Raw genomic sequence first — 9,420 nt, 5'->3', positions numbered from 1 at the left:
TAAAACAGCAAAAAAAAAAAAAAGTAAATAAACTATACCTCATTTCAAGAGCATATGGCAGGAACATCTTTTTAAAACAAAGAGCATTTTCTCTCTTCCTCTGTGCTTCTTTAGTGTGACTTGTGTATTTTTAAGCGCAGACGCCCCCTTATGGAGAAAGTGATAAACATTCAGGAAACACTGAACATTTCAGCAAGCAAGAAAAGAACTTAACTTTTAAATAAAACGTATTTTATTTTTCAGTGGGATTTTCACAATGGTGGTAATATGGGTTTCAGTAAATATGACTCACTGACCAGTGTGTTTCATACCAGGTCCACTGTTACATAAAACCAATAACAGTCTGAACCTCAACAGACTCTGCATCCATCAGTTATCACTCTTCAACATCACTGAACACATGCATGTATTAATTGCTTGTCAGAGATACTAACATTACTGCTGCTGTTACTGAAAACCCATTTGAAGTGCAGCGCTGTAGCTCAAAGCAGAAATGTTTTTACCTTTGAGAGCTCGGTGTTCTGAGCGCTAACGTGCTAAACCCACAGCGCTGTCTGGCACATGCAACAAAGCTTTCTTTCCACTGTCAAAGAAAAAAAAATAAACCAGCAGTGGACAGAGAGGTTAGCGTTGGAAACGGGGAAAAAAAAAACTTGGATACTATACTTCTAGATCTCATCAATCTGTGATGTTCAATGCCTTCCAGGAGTTATTTTGTGATGAAGTGTAATTTACTTTCTTGGTGAACCCTCTTTGCCTTAACCTGCCTTATCTGCTTGTAATTTAGTTGTTGATTTTCGACATTTCCCACAATGCCTTTTGACAAGCCCCAGAGAATGGATGTGAACCCGTGCACTTGTTGCTTTCAAAGATGGGTGATGTCATTTTGCTCAAAGAGAGAGAGAGTTAGATTTTGCTTCGTCTCATCTGTTAGCTAGCTAGCCAACTAGTTTGTGAACATTGGAGCGCTTCTGTGATCACAGCTGTTGTCTTCGCCAAAACACATTACGTCTTGTGGCTGCATTGCATTCTGGTCTCTCTCCTGCTCCCGTGGGTGGAGAAATTGGTCTCTCTCCTCTTCTACGATGGATTTCTCCCTGTAGGATCGTTGAACGTCTCTTGGTGCAAAATGGCGGCTCTAGAAAGAAGCCCTCGCTCTTTGATTCTGAGGGACTGACACCAAAACCTGACGTTTACCGCTGATGTTTTACATCCTGAAACATTTTCTCATATCAAACTCCACTGTAGCTGCTGGAAATATCTCAACATCACATCATGTTCTCTACCTTTGCCCAGTTATCCACAGGAATAAGAAAAATTCACCAAACAACACAATGGGCCCAGAAACGTAAGGCACATCACCAAGAACAGTGCTCATGTATTTTAGGGTAGATTTTTCCTTTGAGCAAAGTTCCTAACACTTACACTAGTTTTTTTCATCAGATCTCACAATGTGTGTGCATGTAGAACAGAAAAGCACATCAATATGACATAGCCATCCGTTTGACAAAAGCCAATACGACACCTGCATGTTTCTAAACACATTTTGGAGACTCCCTGTCATCACAGGAGACATCCATGACATTGTCAAACTGTTATAATGATCAAAATATAATTTGACACATTCGTTTGGAAAAGAGGTAACAGAGAATGATTTCCGTTGTGACCAGAGCTAACCAGTTTTTTTTTTAAACAAATGAGGGCACAATTTACACAATTTCTAACACTGATTGTCCTTGAATCCGTACCAGCTCTGGGCGTGCTGCTCAGTATCTGACCTCTGACCTCCCTGTGTAGGGGGCAAGAGAAAGGACAATTTCAATCTCACAAAATGACACATGGACTTAAAAAGCACATTCCATTAACTGAAAACAGAAACGGTCCCATTTAGTGTTTTGAACAGAGAGCCGCCTCATTGTCCAGGATCTGAGTCTGAGTCGCTGTAGTCTGCCACCAGGGACATGACACCAACAAAACTTCTGTCCTGCGCCTTTTCCTTCCCACAATCCTCTGCCCTCGTCAGTCCTTTGCCTTCTTCCTCTGTGGTGTTAACACGCATCTCCTTGGATCCACTGTTATTTGTCTCTGCTACTCCCTGTCCCGACTCAGGTGCCTCTTCCTCTCTCCGTGTGACCCTGGAAACCGCCTCCTCTGTGCGCGTGACTTCGGGGTCTGACCTCCTGCGGGTGACGGTGGCGCAGGGTTCGGGTTTTTTCCCAAATCCCTCTGTGCGTCTGCGGATCAGCGGGCTGGGGGCGGAGTTGGGGGACGGACCCAGGGCTTTGGCCACCGCCGCTCCTTTCCCCTGCAGGCCCAGCTTGTGCAGCAGGCTGCCTGCAGCGCCGCCTGGTGGTGCGGAGGGAGACATGAACCACGAGCGAGACGAGATCTCCTTCCGCTTGCTGTGCTGCTTGTCGTCATAGGCTGCATGGAGGAGAGGAGGAGCGGGAAAAAAAGGAGAAAATTGTTAAAGGAGCCCTGTTATGGGAATTCAAATTTCCTCTTTTTAAATACATATATGATCAAAGATGTTTAATGAAGATTTTGAATGAGTGGTTAAATTTATTGCATTTTCAAAAAAGCCATCTTTTTTTCCAGGCAGTTTCAAACTAACTCAAACAAACTGAACTTGGTCCTGATTGGCTCCCTCACTAAAGAATTACTAAAATCCATCCAATCAGGCCAGTTTCCACTCAGCAAGTTTACCTCATTTGAGTTAGAGGAGCTGCTGCTGTCGACCAATCAGGGTCCAGTATTGTGAGAACTTAGTATTCTAATTCTTTCAGTAAATACACTTTTAACTAAACTACATTCATTTGCAAAACTTCTTGAAGAGCATTATTCTTTTCCTGAGTCGTAGTGCATTTGAAAACTGACAGCTCAGTATTAACTGCCCCTGCAGAATGTATTAGAACAAAAACAAGCAGACGTTTTGATCCCTGAATCTGACCTCCCTCTGTCAAGTCAGGTCAGATCTTTACTCAGCCAAGAAATCCTTGTGAAATCATTTGTTTTAGAACTGCTGCTATATCAATGCAAATATCCATCACAGGGTTTTCCTTGGGATGAGAAGTGTTGAAGCTAGGAAGGAGAGTGGTCCAGAGAGCTGAGGCATATTGATACATTTATTTGACTTATTTTCTGTGTGTGTGTGTGTGTGTGTAAGCGTTTCTTACAGTCAGGAGCCTGGAAGGTGAGCAGTGCTGCCAGTTTCTTGTCCTCCTCCTTCTCTGGCAGCAGTGGGATGGACAGGTTGGTCCTCTTCCTCACTGCGTTGTCCTTCTCCTCCTGCTCAGCCATCACTTTCTTCTCTGTCTGTAGCGTAAAGTAAACCACAACCATCAGTTTAGTGCAAAACCAAAAAGACTTAATGTTATGACATGTCGCGTCATGTGAATAGAGGCCTGGCACAGAATATTTGGAGAGGAGTTACCAAGATTTCAAGTGATGTGCCACTATGTAAGAGGAGTCCTTGTGGAAGCTAGGACGATCGAGTTACACAGGACAATATGAGAATGCAGGACATGCAATTAATAATATATATGAGACAATAGCAAAAATGTAAGCTTAAATGAACAACAACAACGAAAAAATCAAATCTGTAAAACAACACTTCAAAGGAACAACATTTCCTGAATGTACAGGGTTTCTGCAGGTTTAGGCAAGTTAAATTTAATACTTTAAATTGTTTTAATGCCCATCAGAATTTAGGAAAAAAGACCCCACAAAAGTAGCGTTACCGTCGTACCCATAACTGTGGTGAGGAACGTCCTTCTTCGATATTATGGCTTTTATATAACAGTTACCCACACGTGTCCTCCTGACTGCTGTTTCCTTCAAAGCAGTATACATGCTTAAGAATGAAAAAAAACTGGGCTAGCTTTATTTTATGGGAATTTGACCAATGAAATGCCTTGGTCGAATGTACAGAGTTTTAGGTTTAGACAAGTTACATTTAAGACTGTAAGTCATTTATCTGACAGTCAGAATTTAATTTAAAGAACATCCTCTCAAGTATTATGGCTTTCATACACCAGTGGCCCACATTTCTAGCGTCATTGTCACTAAAAAAATGTCTCTAAAGTAGTACGCGAACAAAAGAATAAAAAAAAAAACCTGAGCTGTGTTTTATGTAAATTATCAGCACGGTTGGCCTTTGACCAATCAGATGCCTTGCCTGAAACCACCCAATGATTACTTAAAAATGTTTGTATTTAATACCTTTTAAGGCTTTGAATTTAGAATTTAGATCATTCGATTTCAGACTGAAGAACCTGCAGACAGCATGTAAGCAATTTAAAATCCCCCTTGAGTAGAGCTCAGTACCCTGAACTTGCTGCGGAGGGCGCTGTTGAGCAGGAAGTCGTCCTTCCAGCCGGCCTGGTGGTCCTGGATCTCCGACAGCGAGGGCAGAGCCTTCTTCAGCTTCTCCTTGTCTCTCCCACCGTGGTCCAGCTTGTACATGGCATCCGTCTCCAGCTTCTCCTTCTCTGTCCGCTCTGTCCAGAGAGAGGAGGGGGGGGTGAAGGTCAGTATAGTACGTATAGAAGGAAAAGAAGGCGGTGACCAATAACTTTGCCTGGAAGCATGAATCTGCAGGTACCTGTGGTGAGGATCTGCTCGTTGTCGGCCATGTCCCAGCGCTCCTCCTTCCTGCTCGCCCCGCTCACTATCACATAGTCGCAGGTCGCCGGGTCCGTCTGCATCTCAATGTAGTTCACACACAGGTGGCACTTCATCCGAAACCTGGTGGAAGATTAGTTCAAAAACACACACTTATTTTAAATGCTTAGTTTGCATTGACTGAACTGAATTGCAATTAATAGTTTTCAAATATAAGAGGTGTACAACAAGACATTTAAAGATACAAACGGCATAATTTTTTGTGAATGTCCCCTGGATGTCCCCGGACCTCACTTTGAGAACCACTGCTGTAGACAATCAATACACACTGAAGCCTACCTCCCCGTCTGTCTATTTGTTTATGAATTTATTTTGTTTTCTTAACCTTCACTTCTTCATTGGCTGCACAGAGCCTACTTTTATTTACTACTACCGCTGCTATAGAGCTCTGATTTGTCCATTTTAACACGTGTACTGACTGAATGGTTTTCTCCAAAGTAGTATACATACAAAATAACAAAAAACAGGGTTAACTGTGCTTTACGAGAATCATCAGCATGGACGGAATGTGTTTTTGTCTAATCAGATGCCTTGACTGAAACTTACTTCCCATTGAAAATGACCCAAAAGGACAAAAATCTGAGTTATGCATTTTTCACACAATACTTACGACTTCATCAGTCAAGCTTGTCTGTGTTTACCTGTAGATTGGTGTGGTGTAGTAGTTCCCCACTTTCTTCTTCTCAGCATTGTAGCGTACGCCTGTGCAGACAGAAACACAGTGTTATGAAACAACACTGTCAGAGACTGAGCCTGGATGAACAGACATCGTTGTTCTCCCGACTTACCCATGCCGATGTGATTCTTGCAGCCATCACACCAGATGTTGTAGGGCATCTCAAACCTTAATGGACACAAAAAGTCGTTTACCAGTAGAACCGACATTTGGGCTGAGAATCGCTGGAAATTTACTGATACTGATACCTGTTCTAATACTGATTCTAGGATGTTATTTTGATCAATTCCGTTCTTTGTATTTTATACTCTTTTTCTTTCATTCTTAATAAATAATTAACAATCATGGTGTTGACCATTAAAATTAATTGTACACACGTCATAAATTTATCAGATACATTAAGAAATACACACTCACATTCACCAGTGTATTTCAGATTTCCTCGTGCTGATATATTTTGACTAAGCAACTTCCTTTGTGGAATTAAAACACATTTCACTATGCAAAAAAGGAATGAAAGGATACTAAATTGATGAAAATCTAAATGAAAATGCACGTAGACTAGTAAAAATAAACTAAATCCTGTTGTAAGAATACAAATAACAACGGCGCTAACATTTTTCAATTCCAAGTTCCAACCAACAAAAGTGTATTGTGCGTGTGTGTGTGTGTGTGTGTGTGTGTGTGTGTGTGTGTGTGTGTACATACTAACCTGATAACGAGGATACCCTGGGACAGTTTTCTGGCCCTCTCCCGAAGAGGGTGAGTTTTATGGTAGCCATTGAGAGATCCATGCTAGAGACAGAGAATGTAGATATAAGTTTGTATAGTCACATCTGGCTGTCTATTGAACCATCTGCTAGTGTGTGTGTGGTCATACACACCTTGGCCGGGTCAAAATCAGGAGGGTAGTATTTGTTGGTTCCTTTCCTTTCACCCTGTCAAAGAAAACAGTAAAACAAACTTTAATTGTCAATACAGAGTACAGGCTGAGCTTAAAAACATACATGTATGTGGCTATTTGTAGCATGCCAGCCACAGATATGATATTATATAGATTATATGGTATGTGATGACGTGATAACGTTAGATTCTGACTTACCATACTGACGACTGGTTCTCCACACTAGTAGTGGATTAGCCCTCTGCTCACAAGATAAAAAAAAGAGGAGAAAATGGTGAGATTTGATGCTGTCAAGTCACATTATAGTATTTGGCTATGTACATGCAAAGACTGCTAGTTATATTCTAACTGTGATCTTTTTCCATGACATCCTCCCCTGCTAACGTTAGTGCCAACTCCTCCGCCTTGTCCCCCTCTCTGTACTAGCAGACACTTTTAGCCAGTTTAGCTAGTTAGCTGAATACTACCCACAAAAATACATGACCATTTGTGGCATTAAGGTCTTGACAAGAGACATAGGTAATCTTACAGACCAGTCAACATTAGTGTCGTTAGCAGTGGCTGGATACAAGCTAGCATCCAGGAGAAAAGGATAAACCAATCTCCGTTCGAAAAACTGGCGAATGAATGCTGCATGGCTTGTGTGCACGTATACATGCTTCGCAAAACACGATTTAAGACATTTTCTTAATTATTAGAATTCATTGGTAAATTCGGGATAAATGTAATCCATCGAGTATCTCTATGTCAATAACATTTCAACTTTTAGACTCGGTTCGCCTGTTATTCCTGTTTCACTAATACTAACGTTACACAGTGATGGGCGGTAGCGAGCCGTGTGAGCAATTATAAAAAATGCGATTTTAATAAAATAAGTGCTGCTTGGTGGATCAGGTTTATGCCGAATTTTACAGTGGACCCTCAAGATTTGTAAAAAGTCTTAAGTCATGTTCTACACGGCATGTGCGTTTGCTGATAAGCAGGGAAACATTAAACTGCAAGATTTTTAAAATATACTTCGGCATGATGTTCTCTCCTTAGGAGAACGTATCGGGGCTAGATGCAAGCTAACGTTAGCGTCCTCTTCGAACCGATTCGAACACAATGTAACTGACAACTGCTACAAAAACATTGCATGATAATTACTAAACGCGTAACTGCATGTTTACTGACTATAATCCAAAACTAAAATATACTTACAATTGCTCTTGTAGCTGTTTCTGATAACAGAAATAACAACAATATCAGAAGACCGATGGGTAATGCGACGTCACTTCCAGGTTTCGGAAGTAACGTCATGTTGCAGGGGATTGTGGGAAGCGGCGCTGGTGTCATGAGAGAACACGTGTTCGGCGCCACAACAACATTTCCGAAGTATATTATCGTTTCCCAGTGCCGGAGAAATGGAGAGTAAAACGGAGCCGCACAAGCGTTACATCTGCTCGTTTTCCGACTGTGAGGCATCCTATAACAAACAATGGAAACTGGACGCTCACATGTGTAAACACACGGGTCAGAAACCCCACACATGTGAGCACAATGGCTGCGGTAAGTCCTTCTGCAGCCCGTACCACTTAGCGCGGCATGAGCTAACTCACAGCGGGGTGAAGCCCTTCCAGTGTACTGAAGCTGGCTGTACTGAAGCCTTCACTACTAATTCAAACCGAAAGAAACACATCAGCCGCAACCACACTCAAGAACAGAAGAAATACACTTGTAAAGTCGAGGGCTGCGGACTGGTGTTCAAGAAAAACAAGCAGCTGAAGTCCCACATGTGTGAGCAGCACACTCAGCTGCCCCCCTACCAGTGCACCTTCGAGGGTTGCCAGATGCGGTTCGCCTTCCCCAGCAAACTGAAACGCCACGAGAAGGTACACCGAGGCTACCCCTGCCAGGACGAGGGCTGCGCCTTCACCGGAAAGACCTGGACGGAGTACCAGAAACACCGGAAGGATGCTCACAGGGCCGTCCTGCGGTGCGACCGGTGCGACAAGGTGTTCCGCGACTCGTGGTTCCTGCAGCAGCACCAGCGCGTCCACTCGGAGGTGCGGGTGGTGCTGAAGTGCCCCAGGGACGGGTGCGACAGGTCCTTCACCACGCCGTTCAACCTGCAGAGCCACATCAGCTCCTTCCACGAGGTGCTGCGGCCCTTCGCCTGCCCCCACCAGGGCTGCGGCAAGACCTTCGCCATGAAGCAGAGCCTGCAGCGCCACAGCGTCGCCCACGACCCGGAGAGGAGGAAGCTGAAGAAGCCTCGACTCAAAGGAACGAACAAACGATCTCTGGCCTCCAGGATCAGCGGGCACGTCACCACGAAGAAAGCGGGGTGTAAAAAGACACAGGACGGCACAGACCGCGCGTCCGAGTCCCACGGCGGGTCTGGACAGAAGAAGACGGGTCCGCCTGGTCCTGTTGAGCTTGTCTCCCTCCTGCAGGACACGTCCTTATTATGCAACCCAGCTTTGGAAACCCACGGACTCACTAATGGGCTTACTGCACTGTTACCTGTGTAGAGCCTCATGAAGGAATTCACACCAAACTGTTATGAGACGAAAGCAGTGACAGTTATTACAGCATTCATGATCAGGGCTGGGCAATAATTCAGTATCATCATTTATCGTCTTTCGGTGGAATCATCGTCATGATTTTGAGATTTCGTGACACATTTCTGCTGTCTAAACTGATGATATGAAACATTTTAAGTTTTGTTTAATATCTCACCTAACATTACCATTTGGTTCAGTGGGATGAACATTAATTTGATTATTTAAAGCAATATACCACTTAGTTTGACTATTACTTCCCATTCATTTGAATGAGGCAACGAAAATAACCTGAAAACTGACATTTAACACGTTTGTGAACAGATGCAACAACAGATCTCGCTTTTAAGACAACAAAGAAGTAATTGGTCCGTAGTCATTTTGCGTTTCTAGTCTTGGTTTACACTAAAATTTGTATTTGAAAATCAAAGTAGATCTGGTCTCCCAAACAGGAAGTAGCACCTAAATGGTATCCCTCCGCTATGTTCTTGTTTATCAATAAAAATGCTATTTGTCAAACTTAGGTTCTAAAACACTGGACCAACAGTCAACTGAAAATCACAGTAGTGGGATCTGTTGTTGAATCTGTCCACCAACGTGTTAAATGTAAGTTT

The 9,420-nt window shown here is 43.1% G+C and overlaps 2 protein-coding genes across 2 annotated transcripts; one reads left to right on the top strand and one right to left on the bottom strand.

Moving 5' to 3' along the window:
- Positions 1 to 215: 215 nt before the first annotated feature.
- yju2b (YJU2 splicing factor homolog B) lies at positions 216 to 6,504 on the bottom strand. The gene is made up of 9 exons (XM_071914042.2): positions 6,462 to 6,504; positions 6,244 to 6,297; positions 6,072 to 6,154; positions 5,472 to 5,527; positions 5,325 to 5,385; positions 4,604 to 4,746; positions 4,327 to 4,499; positions 3,177 to 3,315; positions 216 to 2,424 (listed from the first exon to the last, which is right to left on the bottom strand). The coding sequence occupies exons 1-9, from the start codon at positions 6,462 to 6,464 to the stop codon at positions 1,913 to 1,915; spliced, it is 1,224 nt and encodes a 407-aa protein (XP_071770143.1). The 5' UTR covers positions 6,465 to 6,504; the 3' UTR covers positions 216 to 1,912.
- Positions 6,505 to 7,591: 1,087 nt separating this feature from the next.
- LOC139923313 (transcription factor IIIA-like) lies at positions 7,592 to 8,966 on the top strand. Its single transcript, XM_071914050.2, has one exon. The coding sequence runs from the start codon at positions 7,667 to 7,669 to the stop codon at positions 8,774 to 8,776; it is 1,110 nt and encodes a 369-aa protein (XP_071770151.2). The 5' UTR covers positions 7,592 to 7,666; the 3' UTR covers positions 8,777 to 8,966.
- Positions 8,967 to 9,420: the final 454 nt, after the last annotated feature.

Source organism: Centroberyx gerrardi, chromosome 3 (genome assembly GCF_048128805.1).
Source record: "Centroberyx gerrardi isolate f3 chromosome 3, fCenGer3.hap1.cur.20231027, whole genome shotgun sequence".
NCBI classification, from domain to species: domain Eukaryota; kingdom Metazoa; phylum Chordata; class Actinopteri; order Beryciformes; family Berycidae; genus Centroberyx; species Centroberyx gerrardi.
The sequence above is the reverse complement of the archived record's forward strand: the minus strand, read 5'-3'. Positions and strand labels throughout refer to the sequence as shown.

Excerpts from the sequence above, each read along its gene's own strand:
- LOC139923313 (XM_071914050.2), top strand. The coding sequence starts at position 7,667 with ATGGAGAGTAAAACGGAGCCGCACAAGCGTTACATCTGCTCGTTTTCC.
- yju2b (XM_071914042.2), bottom strand. Across the intron at positions 6,155-6,243 it reads CTGATTTTGACCCGGCCAAG|CATGGATCTCTCAATGGCTA; the intron begins GTGTGTATGACC and ends CTCTGTCTCTAG. Across the intron at positions 5,528-6,071 it reads CAGGGTATCCTCGTTATCAG|GTTTGAGATGCCCTACAACA; the intron begins GTTAGTATGTAC and ends GTGTCCATTAAG.